At 44.6% G+C, this 18,540-nt stretch overlaps 1 protein-coding gene across 13 annotated transcripts in view; it reads right to left on the bottom strand.

Annotated features, from left to right (window-relative positions):
• Positions 1-15,467: 15,467 nt before the first annotated feature.
• Positions 15,468-18,540, bottom strand: part of AFDN (afadin, adherens junction formation factor) — a 210,140-nt gene continuing 207,067 nt past the window's right edge. For all 13 annotated transcript variants that reach the window (XM_075924660.1, XM_075924647.1, XM_075924659.1 and 10 more), the window contains one exon: positions 15,468-17,683. In XM_075924660.1, the coding sequence (XP_075780775.1) occupies positions 17,539-17,683 (145 nt within the window). In that variant the 3' untranslated portion in view covers positions 15,468-17,538. The remainder of the gene's footprint in view (positions 17,684-18,540) is intronic.

Here is an 18,540-nt window from a genome sequence, read left to right as displayed (position 1 = left end):
ATGGGAGGGTGGGAGTTGGGTTACGTATAGGGACAAAACATCTAAAAGAACTCAAGTTACTGTAAGGCAAACAATATCTCTGTCTCGGAGTATAACTGCCTATGGATGCTCCACCATAGGACACTCTGAAGCAATAGCTCAGTGAGGAGTCGAGTATTGAGGAGGCAAGTCCAAGACAGTTTGGAGGACTTGGTCATCAAAGGTAGAATCCTTGAAGTAGTGAGATGGCATAAAGTTGGCAAAGGAATTAATAGCAGATACAATTGCAGTCCTACAGATTTCTATTATGGGAAAAATCCATTGGTTGAGGCATAGATGTGGACTATGCTCTAGTGGAATGTTCTCTTGTAAGGGGGATGCATCCCCATGAATTCATAGCAAATTCAGATGCAACCCAATACCCAGTTTAACAGCCTTTTGACTGGAAATAGGTTATCCCTTCATCCTTTCTGCAAATGATACAAATAGTCTAGGAAGAGGCTTGGAAAGTTTGAGTCTTGTGAAGGTAGAAGGTTACGGTACTTCTGACCACCTCCAGTGTATGGAGGTTGGTCTCCTCGCTGGAGGCGCAAGTTATTGGGTAAAACCATAGCACTTTAATCTTTTGATTAATGTGATATACCAGCTAGACGTTTGGGAGGAATTGAGAATGAGGTTGCGGTGTATGTAATCTTGACTTTATAAAGACTGGTATATAGCAGGTCAGCCATAAGAACACAGAGTTCTCCCATTCATCTAGTTCAAGTAATGGCTTTGAGGAATGAAGACAAGAGTGAGAGATGAAGGAGAGAATGGGTAGCCATCAGTTCAAAGGGAGGTTTTCTTTGGGTATTGACAACTAAAGTTAGGTCCTACTGGGGTGGGGAAAGAGATGGGACACTCAGATTCCATAAGGAATCTAGCTGTACTAGAGTGGACAGACTGATCAGCCTTCGATGGTTGAGTGGAAGGCTGTGATTAAATCTGAATGTACTCTGATTGAGCTCACTGACAGACTGTGTGTCTTTAATTCCAACAGGTACTCCAGGATTATAGAGAATGGAACCTCAGACTTAGGAACAATGAAGTGAACATGAGTAGAAGCATTTCCACTTTTGAAGGTAAGTTTTGTGAGTAGTAGGTTTCCTGATAGGCCAATTTACTGGACCTTGGGCAAACAGGTTAGCTCCATGCTTGCGAACCATCTAAGAACCATGCTCTCAGGATTAAGGAGGAGGGATGGGATGCATCAGGGTTCCTGATTTCTGTGAGAGGAAGTCAGAGATACAGAGGCGATTCAAGTACCACACTTGTCTCTGCCACAGTGGGGCTCTAAGAATAACCAAACCTCTTTCCTGATGCAGTTTGAATAAGGCCTTGAGGATTAGAGGTAAGGACAGGTAAGCATGTAATAGACTACAGGGCCACTGTATTATTAAAGTGTCTCCCCAGGAGTTGTTACCATATCCTCCCCTTTAAAGCAGAAAGGTTAGGATAGGAAATAGATCATCTTCTGGGAGACCCCAAGTTTGGCAGATGCCATGGGAGACAGAATCACTGTGCTTCCATGTATGGTCTTGAAGGAAGTGTTGACTCAGGAGTCTGCAGCTGTATTTGAGGCCTGGGAGACAGAACTAAGGCCTGTTCTACACTAGGAGTTTAGATCAAATATAGCCGCATAAGGTCGATTTTTCTAAACAGTGAGTTCATACTATCAAGGATGTTCTGTCGACTTTAAGGGACACCAGACTAACACAGTTACATTTCTATCACTATTGACATAATAGGCATCACTGAAACCTGGTGGAATGAGGAAAATCTGTAGGACACAATCATACCAGGATATAAAATATATCGAAAGGATAGAGCAGACTGGGTGGGTGGCAAAGTGGCACTGTATGTGAAAGATAATGTAGAATCAAATGAAATAAAAATAATAAATGAATCAACACGTTCCATAGAATCGCTATGGATAGTAATTCCATGCTCCAATAACAAGAAATTAGCAGTAGGGATATATAACCGACCGCCTTACCAGGACAGCGATACTGACATTGAAATGCTGAGGGAGATTAGAGAGGCTACCAAAATAAAGAGCTCCATAATAATGGGGGATTTTAATTATCCCCATATTGACTGGATACATGTCACCTCAGGAAGAGAAGCAGAGAGAAAATTTCTCAATGGCTTAAATGACTGCTTCTTGGAGCCGCTGGTACAGGAACCCACAAGGGGAGAGGCAATTCTCGATTTAGTCCTGAGTGGAGTGCAGGATCAGGTCCAGGAGATAAGTTACAGGACCGTTTGGGAATAGTGACCATAATATAACAACATTTAACATTCCTGTGGTCAGAAGAACACCTCAGCAGTCCAGTACTCTGGCATTTAATTTCAAAAAGGGGAATTACACAAAAATGAGGAGGTTAGTTAAACAATTTAAAAGGCACAGTGTCTAGAGCCAAATCCCTGCAAGCTGCATGGAAACTTTTTAAAGACACCATAATAGAGACCCAACATAAATGTATACCCCAAATTAAAAAACATAGCAAGAGACCTAAAAAAGAGTCACCGTGGCTTAACCACCATGTAAAAGAAGCATTGAGAGACAAAAAGGCATCTTTTAAGAAGTGGAAGTCCAATCCTAGTGAGATAAATAGAAAGGAACATAAACACTGTCAAATCAAGTGTAAAAATGTAATAAGAAAAGCAAAAAAAGATTGAGGAACAGCTAGCCAAAAACTCAAAAAGAAATAAGTTTTTAAAGTACATTAGAAGCAGGAAGCCTGCTAAAAAACCTGTGGGTCTCCTAGACGATCATGATATAAAAGGAACAATCAAGGACGATAAAGCCATTGCAGATAAACTAAATGATTTCTTTGCTTCAAGTCTTCATGCCTGAGGATGTTAGGGAGATTCCCAAATCTGAGCCGTCCTTTGTGGGTGATGAATCTGAGGAAGTGTCATTAGAGGTGGTTTTGGAACCAATAGAAAAACTAATGTTAATGTTAACAAATCTCCGGGAACGAAGAACTCAAGTGGGAAATTGCCGAACTATTATCTGTGGTTTGTAACTTATCCTTTAAATCGGCTTCCATACCTAATGACTGGAAGGTAGCCAACGTGACCCCAATATTTAAAAAGGGCTCTAGAGGCAATCCTGGCAATTATAGACCGGTAAGTCTAACTTCAGTACCGGGCAAATTAGTCGAAACAATAGTAAAGAATAAAATTGAGAGGCAGGTAGAACAACATAATTTGTTGGACAAAAGTCAGCATGGTTTCTGTAAAGGGAAATCATGTCTTACTAATCTATTAGAGTTCTTTGAAGGGGTTAAACATGCAGACAAGGGGGATCCAGTGTATATATAGTATACTTAGATTTTCAGAAAGCCTTTGACAAGGTCCCTCACCAAAGGCTCTTGTGTAAATTACATTGGGATAAGAGGGAAGGTCTTCATTGGATTGAGAACTGGTTAAAAGACAGGAAACACAGGGTAGGAATAAATGGTAAATTTTCAGAATGGAGAGGGGTAACTAGTGGTGTCCCCCAAGGGTCAGTCCTGGGAACCAATCCTTTTCAACATATTCATAAATGATCTGGAGAAAGGAGTAAGCAGTGAGGTGGTAAAGTTTGCGGATGATACCAAACTGTTTAGGATAGTCAAGACAGAAGCAGACTGAGGGACTCCAAGAAGATCTCACCAAACTGAGTGACTGGGCAACAAAGTGGCAAATGAAATTTAATGTGGATAAGTGTAAAGTAATGCACATCGGGAAAAATAACCCTAACTATACGTACAGTATGATGGGGCTAATTTGGCTATGACAAATCAGGAAAGATCTTGAAGTTATTGTGGATAGTTCTCTGAAAACTTCACACAGTGTGCAGCGGAGGTAAAAAAGGCAAATAGGATGCTAGGAATTATTAAGAAAGGGATAGAAAATAAGAAACAGAATATCTTACTGCCCCTGTATAAAACTATGGTACTCCCACATCTTGAATACTGTGTACAGATGTGGTCTCCTCACCTCAAAAAAGATATTTTGGCCTTGGAAAGGGTTCAGAAAAGGGCAACTAAAATGATTAGGGGTTTGGAACGGGTCCCATATGAGGAGAGGTTAAAGCAACTGGAACTTTTCAGTTTAGAAAACTGAGGGGGGATATGATAAAGGTGTATATACAATCATGAGTGGTGTGGAGAGGACAGATAAAGAAAAGTTATTTATTAGTTCCCATAATAGAAGAAAAGGGAGTTACTCACCTCGTGCAGTAACGAGTGTTCTTCGAGATGTGTGTCCCCGTGGGTGCTCCACTCTAGGTGAAGGGTCGCCCTGAGCCGCAGATCGGAGCTTTTCAAAGCAGTTTTCCCCCTGTTGAGCCACGCATGCCCAGAGGGCGTCTCGAGCCCTTCCCGCCCTCTGCAGCGCGCGGCTCAACCCCCTCCCTTTCAGTTCCTCGTCTCCGCCCGAGTAGTTTAGACTCCGTGCAGAGGGGAGGAAGGGTGGGTCGTGGAGCACCCACGGGGACACACATCTCGAAGAACACTCGTTACTGCACGAGGTGAGTAACTCCCTTTTCTTCTTCGAGTAGTGTCCCCGTGGGTGCTCCACTCTAGGTGACTACAAAGCAGTGTTCAATATATGGCTGGAGGGAGCCGGAGTCAATGTTTAGCGGTGGTAGAGAGCACCGCTGTTGCTACTGCTGAGTCCTGTGTAAGTTGCGGTAGGATTGCATAATGTCTGGCAAACGTGTGATCTGAAGACCACGTTGCTGCTCGGTAAATATCCCTTAAGGGGACATTATTCAAAAAGGCTGTAGAAGCGGCCGTGGCTCGAGTGGAATGCGCTCTTGGGGGGCACGGTAGTGGTTTATTGCCCAAAGTATGACACTTGACTATGCATGTGGAGATCCATTTTGAGATTCGTTGTGATGAGAGGGGTGTTCCCTTAGAACGCTCAGCGATTGATATAAAAAGTCTTTCGGATTTACGAAATGGTTTTGTTCTTTCCAGGAAGAAGGCGAGAGCCCTCCGAATGTCCAGAGTGGCGTCCTTCTGTGATGCATGCGGTTTCGGAAAAAAGGTAGGTAGTACGATTGGTTCATTTACATGGAATTCTGTACAGACCTTTGGCAGAAATGTTGGATGAGGTCTAAGTATGACCCTATCCTTCGTAAAAACTGTGTAGGGGGGTACTGCCATTAATGCCCCAATTTCACTCACCCGTCTAACAGACGTGATAGCCAATAAGAAACAGACTTTCATAAAGAGAAATGGGAGTGGTACTGTAGCCAGAGGCTCGAAAGGAGGTCCAGTAAGTTGGTGGAGAACAAGATTTAGGTCCCATAAGGGGGGTGGTGCCTTATGGGGTGGGTATACGTTGTGGAGCCCTTTAAGGAATCTTTTAGTGATAGGATGGGCAAATATGGAGAATCCATCAATGGAAGTATGGAACGCTGTTATTGCAGAAAGATGTACTCTTAAAGAAGAAATTGAGAGTCCTGATATTTTAAGGTCTAGAATGTAGTCCAAAATCATATGTAATGGTGCATCACGGGGCTCTATCCTGGTTCGCTGGCACCAGAGGGAAAATAGAGTCCATTTCTGTAGGTAAGTTTTTCGAGTGGACTGTCTCCTACTGTGGAGGAGGATATCTTTCACTTGTTGGGAACAGTGATTTTCTATCTCCGAGAACCAGAGAGTAGCCAAGCCTGGAGGTGTAGGGTGTGGAGCTGTGGATGCAGTATCGCTCCATTGTTCTGAGATATTAGGTCTGCCCGGTGAGGTAGCGGGTAAGGAGGGTGAACTGCTAGCCTGTACAGGTACGGGTACCAAGTTTGGCGGGCCCACGACGGGGCTATCAGGATGACTAGGGCTCCGTCTCTGCAGATCTTGCGTAAGGTTTTCGGGATTAACGGTATGGGGGGGAAGGCATAGTGAAGGGGGGCTGTCCATTTGATTAGAAAGGCATCCCCTAGGGAATGTTTGCCAAGACCTGCGCGTGAGCAGAATTGGGGGCATTTGCCATTCTGGGTAGATGCAAAAAGGTCTATGGATGGCCATCCCCAATGGTTGAAGATTGAGTTTGCGACCTCCGTATGTAACTCCCACTCGTGATCTGAGGTGAAGTTGCGGCTGAGTGAATCTGCTCTGGTGTTGTTCACCCCGGGCAGGTAGGATGCTACCAGGGTGATCTGTTTGCGGATGCATGAGTTCCACAGGCGGATAGCCTCTGCACAGAGGGAGCGGGAGCGGGCTCCGCCTTGCTTGTTTATATAGAACATTGTGCAGATGTTGTGCGTTAGAATGCGGACCGTCTGATTGGCAATGTCGGGGGCGAAGTGTGCACAGGCATTCCTTACTGCTCGCAGTTCGAGGAGATTGATGTGTAGTCGTGCCTCGGATGGGGACCACCTTCCCTGAACGGCTTGGTCGTTCATATGTGCTCCCCAGCCAAGGAGGGAAGCATCTGTTGTAATCTGTACAGTGGGTTCGCTCTGTTGGAATGGAACACCTGTGAGGAGGTTGTTCGGTATCGTCCACCACCGTAAGGAAGCAAGGACGTTTGGTGGAATAGTCACCGTCTTGTTGAGGGAGTGTCGTGACGGTATGTATACACTTGCTATCCAGAGTTGGAAGCATCGGAAATACAGACGAGCATGGTGGACAACGTAGGTGGTGGAAGCCATGTGGCCCATTAGTTGGAGGCAAGTAAGAGCTGTAGTGGTAGGAGTTGTAAGCATTACACTTATAATTCCTTGTATCGTTATGAAACGTTGCCGAGGTAGGTATGCTTGGGCTGTAATTGAGTCCAGGCGCGCCCCAATGAACTCTATATTTTGAACTGGGTGCAGTGTTGATTTGCTTTCGTTGAGTAGAAGGCCTAGACGATTGAGGAGTGATGTGGTCGTACTTATCATGGAGGCAGTTTCGTCCTGTGTTGAGCCCTTCAAAAGGCAGTCGTCTAGGTAGGGGAATATGACGACATTCTGGCGTCTGAGGTATGCAGCGACGACTGCTAGTACCTTTGAAAATACCCTCGGAGCTGACGAGAGGCCGAAGGGGAGGACATTGTATTGGAAATGATCCTGGCCGAGAGTAAAGCGTAGATAGCGTCTGTGGGCGGGATGGATAGTTATATGGAAATACGCATCTTGTAGGTCGAGGGCTGCGAACCAGTCCCCTTGATCTAGCGCAGGAATGATTGTTGTAAGTGTGACCATTTTGAAGCGTTGTTTCTTGAGAAACCTGTTCAGTTTGCGGAGGTCTAATATTGGCCTCCAGCCTCCCGTTTTTTTCTCGATCAAGAAGTAGTTCGAGTAAAACCCTTTCCCGTGGAACTCTACTGGTACTTTTTCTATGGCTCCGATAAACAAGAGATCGACCGCCTCCTTTCTTAGTAGAGTGTCGTGAGAGGGGTCCCTGAAAAGGGACGGGGTAGGGGGAAGGGTAGGTGGGGTAGTGGTAAATGGGATAGTGTATCCTACTCGAATTATTTCTAGAACCCAGCGGTCCGATGTTATGGATTCCCATTGTGGGAGGAACGGCCGCAAACGGTGGATAAATAGGCAGCCATGTTGTGTTAATGCTAGATCGTGAGGGAGGTAGTACAGACCCTCGACCACGACTTCAAATTTGCTGTTTGGAGGACTGGGTAGTTGGTGGGCGACCTTGATTAGGTCGTCTTCTCTGAGGTCGTTGCCTTGGCCTAGTGTCCTCATAGGGTCTCTGTGGCCGGTTGTATTGCCCATATCTATAACGATTGTACATATTATATGGGGTGTATCGCCTGCGTTTGAAGGGCGGTGTATACATGCCTAGTGTGCGAAGTGTGGTTTTCGAGTTCTTACTATTATGTAGCATTTCATCTGTAGAAGCTGCAAATCATTTTTGTTTATCAAATGGCAAGTCTTCTACTTTTGGCTGAAGTTCTCGGGGAACTCCAGATGATTGTAGCCAGGAAGTTCTGCGCATGACTATCGCAGTGGCTGTAGTTCTAGCTGCTGTGTCAGCAACATCCATTGCCGTCTGGAGGGCAGTGCGAGCGATGGTGTGGCCTTCGTGGACTATTGCTTTCAAGATGGCTCTTTTGGACTCAGGGAGATGTGGTATCAGTTCTCCGAGCTTCGAATAATTATCAAAGTCGTGATTCGCTAAGAGGGCAGAATAATTTGATATTCTTAGTTGAAGCGTAGAAGAGGAATATATTTTCTTTCCAAAGAAGTCTAGCTTTCTATGTTCTTTGTCGGTACTGCCATTCTTGTATTGCGGTATCTTCGCTCTTTGCTGTGCAGATTCAACCACTAAGGAGTTTGCTTGTGGATGCGTAAAGAGGAAGTCATTGTCTTTCGGTGGAACAAAATATTTCCTATCAATCTTTTTGTTAGTCGGTTGGATGGATGCTGGTGTCTTCCACAGATCTTCAGATGTTTCCATGATTGCCTCATCAATCGGCAGGGCAATTTTACTATGCAGCGTAGGATGCAGGTTCTTTAATAAGTGATGTTGTTTCTTTTGTACTTCTTGTAGGGAGACATGCTGACTTGTTGCTACTCGCTTAAATAGCTCCTGGAACTGTTTGAGGTCATCCATCGCTACGGTATCTGATGGTATCACTGCATCGTCCTGTTGGGCACTCAGGTCATCTGGGTGAGTGACGTTTATAGATTGAATGTCGGATTCATTATCCGAAAAGCGGTCCTCCTCCTCTTCCTGCTCTGTGTGTGATGCAGGGGGTAGGGGCTGTGGATGAGGCAGACCTCTCCGAGATGGTGTGGAGTGGACTGAGGACCGGCGTCTGTACGGGTCCCATTGGTCCCAGGGCCCCCATTGGGGTGGATAAGGTGGGGGCGGGTAAGACCAGTAGGGGTGCCATGGGTTTTGTTGCGGTCCAGCCCTCTGATAATAGGAACGAGACCCCCTTGGCGACGTCTGTCGCGAAGAATATGTCGTATGGCGGTCATCCTCTAGAAAGGGAGCGCCATGAAAGGACACTGGGGACACAGATCTGGCAGGGGAATGCCTTGCAAAGGATGTCCCTGGTGAGCAGTCAATGGGAGGGGGGCAGGGCTGCTGCTGCCTGCTGTGAGAGTCAGACGGAGTCTTAGAGAGCTCTGCAGCAGACTCTCGAAGAAGCCTCTCATTGTCTGTTGCCGGTGCCGGTGCCGAGCTCTGGTTTGTGGCCGGCTGTGTATTAGACTTGCTTTGTTGCGGTGCGGGTTGTTTTAGCGGTGCCGTTCCTTTAAGCGGCACCGGGGTTTTTCGCGGTGCCGGGGCTTGCAGCGGCGCCGCGGTTTGAAGCTGCGCCGGCTTTTCTTTTCGCCCGGGTTTCTCAGTGCGTTCCCGGGAGGGCTCAGAAGCAGCGCGCACCGGCGTTGATGTAGACCGGGAGGATTTTCCCTCTGCTTTATTAGCAGGGGTCCTCAGGTTTCTTTGCCCCTCTCCCTGGGTTTTGGGGGAGGAAGAAGGCGGGAGAGAGCGAGATGGTGAGGCTCTCTGCCTTGTAGGTTTCGTTGGCAGGGGAGTTTCATGCTGCAGTTCCCCCTGCTCTGAAGGCTGCAGATTCTTGTCAAATAAAATCATCCTCAGGCGGAGCTCTCTATCTTTTCTAGCTCTCGCCGTGAGGGAAGCACAGTGTGTGCAGCTGCGGGGTGAGTGAGCTTCCCCCAAGCAGCGGATACATTTCGTATGGCCGTCAGAAGCCGGCATAGGCTCGCGGCACTGGTCGCATTTTTTAAAGCCTGAGGAGGCAGACATATCTTGCTGCTTGTTTCTTTAAAGTGTTGGTATTTCGTTTCTTTTTCTTTCATATGGTTTATGTGTTTTTCTCTGGCTGAGGAGCCAGGAGAGAGGGAGCTCCGGTTCACCCGGGGCTCCGGTCTGAAGGGAGTTTTAGTCCCCGAGGGGGGATTTTGTTGTCAGTTTCGTTCTTCTTATAAAAAAATATTTTGTTATTATTTCAAAGAGAAAATAAGGGAAACTAACTTGGAGTAACGGGAAAAACTATGTAACCTAACTAATAGAAAATACAGTCTGAGAGACTGTGAGGGAGCTCCTGCTTGCTCCGTCCGCTGACGAGGGCGGTTAAAGAGGAACTGAAAGGGAGGGGGTTGAGCCGCGCGCTGCAGAGGGCGGGAAGGGCTCGAGACGCCCTCTGGGCATGCGTGGCTCAACAGGAGGAAAACTGCTTTGAAAAGCTCCGATCTGCGGCTCAGGGCGACCCTTCACCTAGAGTGGAGCACCCACGGGGACACTACTCGAAGAAGAACTAGAGGACACCAAATGAAATTAATGGGTAGCAGGTTTAAAACTAATAAAAGAAAGTTCTTCTTCACACAGCGTATAGTCAACCTGTGGAACTCCTTGCCAGAGGAGGCTGTGAAGGCTAGGACTATAACAGAGTTTAAAGAGAAGCTAGATAACTTCCTGGAAGTTAGGTCCATAAGAGGCTATTAGCCAGGGGATAGAAGTGGTGTCCCTGGCCTCTGTTTGTCAGAGGCTGGAGAAGGATGGCAGGCGACAATTTGCTGATCATTGTTTTCTGTCCACCCTCTCTGGGGCACCTGGTGCTGGCCACTGTTGGCAGACAGGCTACTGGGCTAGATGGACCTTTGGTATGACCCAGTACAGCCCTTCTTATGACTCTGCTGTTGCGTAGGGTGCCACCTTCTACGAGGCGCCCAATGGCGACGTCACGCCATTGACGGTCGTGTAGGTGGGGGCACTGATTGTGCGTTCCGCCTGGGGCACCAGTTGCCGCAGCCCACCTCGGGCCGCCCCGGGTACAAGAAGGGTCTTGGGGCAGGGTGTCTGGCCAGAAGGGAGGGTACAAGAGGGGATTTGGGGCAGGGTGTCAGAGCAAGCTGGGAATGCAGGCTCTTGGCAGGAGGAGAGGGGAGAGAGGGGGATATGGGTGCGAGGTCTGAGCATGAGGGGGATGCTTACCTAGCTTGGCACCCTGCTGCAGCAGGAAAAGCCTCCAGGCAGCACGCTCTTGTTCCTGGGGGAGGGAGTGAGCTCAGTTCTCCTTTCCCATGCAGTGGGGAACCCAGCGTAGATGCAGCACCAGGTCATGCTTCCCGCTGGCAGGGCGGTGGAAGGAGAAATCCCCGACCTTCCCCACCAAAACAAACTCTGCCACTTCCCCAGCAGGCTGGGGATGGGCACAGGGGAGAGAGAACAGCAGTACATTGGGGGCAGCAGAGCCTGAGCGCGCCCCAGGTGTGTGTGGGAGGGGGAGGGGCGAGAGGGAGGCAGCAGAGCCCGAGCCAGGTTCCACGCAGGCGGCAGTTTTAAAATGCCACGGTCTGAGAGCAGCTCGTCAGCTCTGGCCACCCATCCCCCTCCCAACAGCAGTGGCCACTGTAAAAGCTGCCACCTGCACACGAGGGGAGGAGGCTGCAAGGCACCAGGACAGGGGCAGTTCTGCGGGGTGAGGAGGGGCCATGCCATGCACAGGGGTGGGGCAGCCGCAGTGGATGGTGGAGCGTCCAAAGCCACAAGCCCCCAGAAGCCCGTTCTTGCCGGCAATGCCCCAATGGGAGCTGCCTATAGGTTCTGCAAGGGGCGAGGGAGCAGAATTTTTTCGTGGAACCCCAGGGTTCCACAGAGCACCATTTGGGAAATACTATTCCAGAGAATTTAGGACTTGTCTACACTAGAAAATTCCCTTTCATTCCCAAGCCCCTTCCAACTCTTGTCCCCTATAACAAAACCAAACCTTACCTCACTCAGAGTTTGACCTCTAAAAGGCGGACATGCCAGACACTTCAATTCCATTAGGAACTTTGCTCTTCCTATCAATTTATATGGAGAGCATTCAGATCCTTCACTTGATGGGAGGCAACATAAAACACTACAATAGCAAAAGTACTCAGGATCAAGCCCATAAACTACTAATGCTTCACATTATTGCTTGATTTTGTGTATGTGTCTGTCTCCCCTCCTCTCTGTGTGTCTTAGTAGGTTTTATGCCCCAATCTTGGAGTCTTTTATTCTATACTACTATTTTACTTTATTTTAAAAAAGTGTTTTAAAAGCCGCCTCAAATATTTTAAATAGAGAGTCGGGGTAAAAATATTTTAAAATAAAAAATAAACCATAACAGTGAGCACTAATCAGCTTCCAGGCCCAGCATTATAATGTAAGGCATGTATATTATGGCCTTCTTGAATGCAGTAACTAGAAACTAAAAAGATGGAAATGCCCACTGAGTTTGCTAAAAGGGGACCATGTCTGTGCCCTTGCAGTGCCAAGTATATGAGACTGTCACCACTGGATGTCATTGGATTCTTTGGATAGAAAATTGGCCGAGTGCACTTGATTGTAATCAGAGACTACAGTTTTGTACACACTTCATCATTGAAGCTTTACAAACCATCTGATCATTTGATCTCATTACTGCTTCCTAGTAAAACGATGTTGAATAAATAAACTTCAGGGACATGGATTCGTGTTTCATTTTGTTTAACTGACTCTGACAGTTTCAAATAGACATTTTTTATTTTCAACTCAGAGGTTGAACAGAACTGCTAATAAATGCCTGAACAAATCCTTCACGAGTTTTGACAGTACCTTTTAGCCTCTAAATGACCCAGAGATCTCTCACTTGCCAGTGCAACTCTGTATAGCAGATGGTGTAGAGTGTTTTCTCTAAGCTGAAAGAAAATTGGGTTACTCACTGATAGCGGACTTCTCCATGCAATCACATTCACTGAGCATAGTGCTCAGTTGGAGAGTCATTAACATTTAAAATACAAAATGCAGATTTGGGGGATTTCTAAATGCATTTACCAGCACATTTTCTATCACACCTGATGGTAGAGCACTCTTCAGTAGCTGTTTACCTGCTTGCTATGAGAAACTATTGACATGAAACTTTGCCTTATTTGTTTCTTACTGTTTTTTAACACAAAATCACTTAAATTTGTAGCTTGAATTCATATTAAAAAAGTATCCTTGTAAAGCAGTATCAGACTTAGGTGAACACAGTTATACTCTATTGTTATTGTGAGTTTCAAGGCACCCCCCCCCTTTTTTTTTAAAATCGAGGCAAGAGCCACCTAGAAAATGTTGAATTCTGATCTGGATCCTGGTCAGCCCGCAGTACTAGTATTTAGTGCTATATTTCAGGCTCTCAAAAAAAAAAAGCTGTACAAATGCTAATTAAGATGTTCATGACAGATTAGTACTCCCTGTGCCTTAGATGGCTCGATCCTGATTTTTTGCTAAGCTATTTTTGTTGATCACTTGAATTCTAGTGGATAAGGGTTAAATGCTTTCTTCTTCTGGTCCTATAAAACCAGTCTTGTAACATTGTCTGAGATGTAGCCACAGTAAGATTTTTTTCATAACTATGATCAGGGTATATTGATTTTAAATCAATTTAAATCACAAAAAAATGACTTAAACCAAGTTTCCCACTGCTACTACTTCACATTTCTTCAAATAGTGGTGCAAATCTTGTCATTAAAACATGTTAATTTAGAGCTCAGTATAGCATTTTTACAACAACTAAGGGGATATGCTGTGTGTATTTTTTTTGTAGATAACTTGATTTTTATTAATTTAGGAAATCTGTATATTTTAGAGTGTGTCTGCGTGTCTGTCAGTCAGTTTGTTCAAGAACTCCTCCTAAATAGTAACAGCTATTGCCAACAAATTTGGTATGCATCTTCCTCTAACTTAAAGTAAGATCAGGGTTTGGTTGTACGAGGACAACCAAAAGCCCTGGGAAAAGGACTATTTTCCATAACACACGAAGGGAAGGGGCTGCTGTTTGGAGAGATGTGATACAAGTTCCATAGGAGGGAGCAAGCCTGCAGGGGAGAACTATCTTGCAGAGTGTCCACGGGGGCAACTCTACCACCAAGGGTGTGACCAGCAGAGCTGTGGCTCCGCCATCTTGCCTGTAGGCACACCAAGTAGTCCCTCAGCCCTAATCCCTATTCTGGCTCTTCGCCACAATGCCAGAAGGGAAGGCCTCTGGCAGACAGGAGAGGCCAGGGGGAGAGAAAACACTCCTCGTGGCCAGCCAGGGATGGGGTGAGAAAAGGCCCATGCTGGATGAGATTCCCCCACCCTGAGTCCTTCCTCATCCTCCAACCCTCACTCCCGCACCTTCCCCCCTCTGCAGCCTCCTGCACTCCGTCACACACATCCCCAAGGCCCTGCCCTGAATCCTGCCACCCCCTGAAGGACCCAGGCAACTCTGGATAAGTCTGCTAGTAATTTGTAATACTTATTACCTGTGTCAAGCTGCAGATGCAGCAGCAGCACATTAGGAATTAAATTGTACACACAATTTAAACTAAATGGTACACACAAACAAAATAGCACTTTAAATTAAATTTTAAATATTACATAAATGTTTCATATTTGCAATTGCAGTAGTCTCTTTATGCTGTCCTTAAACTTTTTTTAATTTTTCAAATGTTATTAACTGTAACAGACAAGTTCTCAGAACATTAAATGTATGGTGTCCTTAAAACTTCTACAGCTAGCTCATTTTCCTTTCTCCCAGTGAGATTTTGATTCCAAGTTATCAAAAATGCTAAAACTGACTGTGCTTAGAGTGCATGTAATTTTGGAGTAAGCCCCATTGAAAACAAGTATAGAATGGGATTCCTTTGGGAAAGCTGAGTTAAATCAAGTGAAATAGGGAACAGATTTACAGCATCACCATTATGGTCTGTGACTGTGGGTGCCCAATTTGTGTAGCTTATTTTGAGTCTATTTCGAAATAGTTTATTTCATATTTTGGCACTGTCTACACAGCTCCAAATTTCAAAATAAGTCACTATTCTAAAATTCCCCTTAACCCTCGTGGAATGAGGGCTACTGGGATGTCGGAATAAGCTGCCCATTATTTCAAAATAATGGGCTGCTTCAAAAGACGTGTTCCTCTGCTTGAATAATTGTGTTCATGCCCCACACACTGCAAAGTGATGTTCGAGTGATTATCAGTCATGACCAAGTCCTTATCAGTGTCATTACATCAAATGATAGCACCTCCCATCTTAACTGCAATCTACATTCTTTGTCCGTAGATGTTGACTTTCCATTTGAAAGTCAGTCATTTACCTTACCAACTAATCTAGGTCAACCTGTATAACTGAGCTGTGCACATTGCTTACTACTCCCTTCCCCCATTTTTGTCAACCTCCAATTTTTCCAGTAATTTTTATTTTTGGTCCAGGTAATTTATTGAAATAGTGAATAGCATTAGGCCAAGAACAGACCCTGAGATTTCACTCAACTCAACCTCACTGGAGGTTTACCAGTTTAAACTTACTGTTTGAAATTATCATTTAAGCAATATTTATTCTAATGTGGATTACACAGATTTTGTATACACTTTATTATAAGCAAGGCAGGTATCTATTCTTTGGATGCAAACAGGGTAACTATAATAAAGAGTATTTACGGTATGAAAGTGTTAATATATCATTAATAAAAACAATTACAAAAAGTTCTATAAAACACGTTAAATACAATACAAAGTTTATTAAAAATAGGTTGCAAGTGAAATACAGTAGAAATGGGAAACTACAGCAGTTTTGATGTTTTTCCATAATAATGCACAGACAAATATGAAAAGCACTTTTACACATATTCACACTTGACCTGAATGCCCAATAGCGGCCAAATCCACTCAACTGAAGGTTATATTTATATTTTTGCTAAGCCTTTTCAGATTCTAGCAGCGACAGTATTACAGCCACAGCATAATTTTTTTTCTTAGGAAAACAGTATTTTGTCACTGTAAGGCTGCTAGTGTTTTCTAGATAAATTGGGAGAGGCTTGCTTTTCCTGACTGACAGACATAGCAAGCATGCAAATCCTTCATTAACACTTTGAATCAGTTTAATCTCCTACTTCATATTTAACAGGTGAAACGGTAAAAGCACACTTTCAAATAAGAAACCTGAAGTATGTAAAAAAAACAAATATTTACACTCCAATTTTCATTAACTTGCATTTATTTATCATACAACTCTTATTAAAAGTGATATCTTTTCTAAGGCAGTGAAAGTCTACCCCTCTGTATTTGGAAGTGTGCATAATTCCCTAAATATATATTTATAAGAGAACAATATGATACAGAAAAATCATCTAAAGCCCAGTTTAGGGCTTTGCAAATAGAAAATTTGTCTGGAATCACAATAATATATTTTGTCTCAACATCACACAAAGAGAAACAAACTCTGATGAGGTCCTTATCCCCAACATCAGCCATATATGCATAGCTGAAGAAACAACAGTGGAAGGGACAAAAATTCAACAATTTAAAATTAAATAAGGCTATTACAAGGTGTAAAAATAGCTTGAACTGCTGAGCTGATTCTTTACAGTATAAACACAATATAAAAAGGATGCAAGTAAAACCAGATAGACTAAAGCATGACTACCACTAGTTTCAATAATGGAGGTATGCTGTCAGGATAATAAGCCAAGCCATTTCACTTTCAAATTCATATTCGCAGCCATCAATATTGTATTTGATATTTCAAACAAGTATCAGTCTTACGCTATGCAATGCCCCTTTTTTTCCCCCCTCCAAAAATAGCAGGTAGCTCAACTGCTATAAAACTCCCATCAATCATGATGAACACTATCCTACCCTGTTTGGGAAATGCATGCCTTGGTTTTGCTAGCTTTTGGAACTGGAATCATCACTTCCACCGTGAACATTTAACATTTTGGTCCTAGTTATGATAGGGCCACTAAGGTAGCCTGTTAAATATTGCTTGTTATAGTCTGGTATTTCAGTACAGTGTTAAACCAAACCAAACCAAAAAAAAAAAAAAAAAAAAAAAAAAGGTAAGATTTTTTTATATCCACAGTTTTGTTTTCTTTGAAGAGATTTGTAAACAAGACACTTCATTTACAAGAGGGATGTACACATGTATATGCTTTTCCATGGTTATGGATTCAACAGCTTGTTATGCATCCATTTCAGACCGAAACAAAAATGCCAATAGGATTAAAACTATTTCAACTCAAACTGGTTATACTGTAATGCTAGGTAATAAGAGATTTGTGCTGATATGCTAATTGTCTGTATGAACAGAATACAATATGTCAAACTTGTGTATATATAAACGTAGACCTTCGTAAAACAGCTCAGAAATTGGCTTCTGCATCAAACAACCTACAGATATCAACAGCTAGTGCAGATTAATTTCAGCAGTCCAAGCTATTGTCACTCTTTCTGCTCAGCAGCTAAACACAAAGTATGTCTGTAAAAGACCAGGAAACAGAACTTATCTTTGACAAGTGCTACTTGGTCTATTGCAGAAAAAGTTAACACCCAAAACAAAAAGAAAAAAGTGACCTTCACGTGATTCATAGAATTAAAATTATACAGTGCTTTAATTGTATAAACCACAAGCTCTTGGTAATCAGTATTCTTGCTATTGCAAATCTCTACTCAATTAACAGTCAGATACAGAGGAATCAAACTCACTCTTCACAGACAATACACTCTTGTCTTGAACAGCCCCGTCCCATTCCCTTATTTCAGAGATCTTTCAGTAATATTTTATAAGGTGCTTTTATCTTATTTTGTGTTCAACTCATTTTCCAGTTCCATTAATTTCCTAGAAGCCTTTACTTTATTGGATACATCCTGGCCCTGGGAAAAAAGTCGTTGACGTTCCCTAAATGTCAAATTCTCTGGTGCTCCAGGTAGATCTGTATCTTGACTGAAAGAAACAAAATGTTTGTTACAAAACCTAATTTTAAACTTTTTTTCATAAACGTTTTGCATCCATGTAAGTGTAACTCAGAAGCACGAAGACTACCGACAAGGGAGAATGAAGTCTGCTCTACCACATGAGCTAACGGCCAACTGGCTCTCAGCTAAGGCTGTTAGAGGTACATAGCTTTAGCCCAGAGGTGGGCAATAATTTTTGAAGGGGGGGCTAGTTCTCAAATTTCTGAAGTGGTTGCAGGCCACCTCAGAAAGGGCGTGACCTTGGGTGGAAGGGGCAGCACCAGAGGCTTCCCATATTCCCCTGCCCACAGTCCTGGATTGCCAGCGGACAGGGGGAGTGCATTAAGTCTTTGCCCTCATCCCCAAGTGCCTAGAGAGAACTGCCATCTCCCCCACCCCCAGGTCTTGACTGGCCTGGGGGGCAACAGAGTGGCAGGGCAGCTGTGGGCTGGATCTGGCCCATGGAGGCTGTCTTGCCCACCCCTGGAGTAAGGGATTTTAGTGCAGTAAAACCTGTGAGGTCTGGGAGGGAGTTTGGGTTAAGGAGGAAGTTGTGACCTAGGGCACAGGATTGGGGTGCAGGGGTTTGGGTTGTGACCTAGGGTAGGGGGAGATTGTGATCTGGGGCAAGGGATTGGGATGCAGGGGATTGGGGGGGGAGACCAAGGGTTTGGCTTATGTGGGACGGGGATAGAAGTGGGGGGAACTAGGGCAGAAGGGAGGAGATGAGGTGCCAGAGGCAGGCTCTGGCTGGGAGACTTACCTGTGTAATGACTCCCAGCTAGCAGCCCAGCATATTTCTTAGGCAGGAGCCTGCCCAGTTCCCACACAGGCTGCAGGGCTATA

The sequence above is a fragment of the Pelodiscus sinensis genome, chromosome 3, assembly GCF_049634645.1.
Source record: "Pelodiscus sinensis isolate JC-2024 chromosome 3, ASM4963464v1, whole genome shotgun sequence".
Classification (NCBI taxonomy): domain Eukaryota; kingdom Metazoa; phylum Chordata; order Testudines; family Trionychidae; genus Pelodiscus; species Pelodiscus sinensis.
Note: the sequence above shows the minus strand (reverse complement) of the source record. Positions and strands in the feature narration are given on the sequence as shown.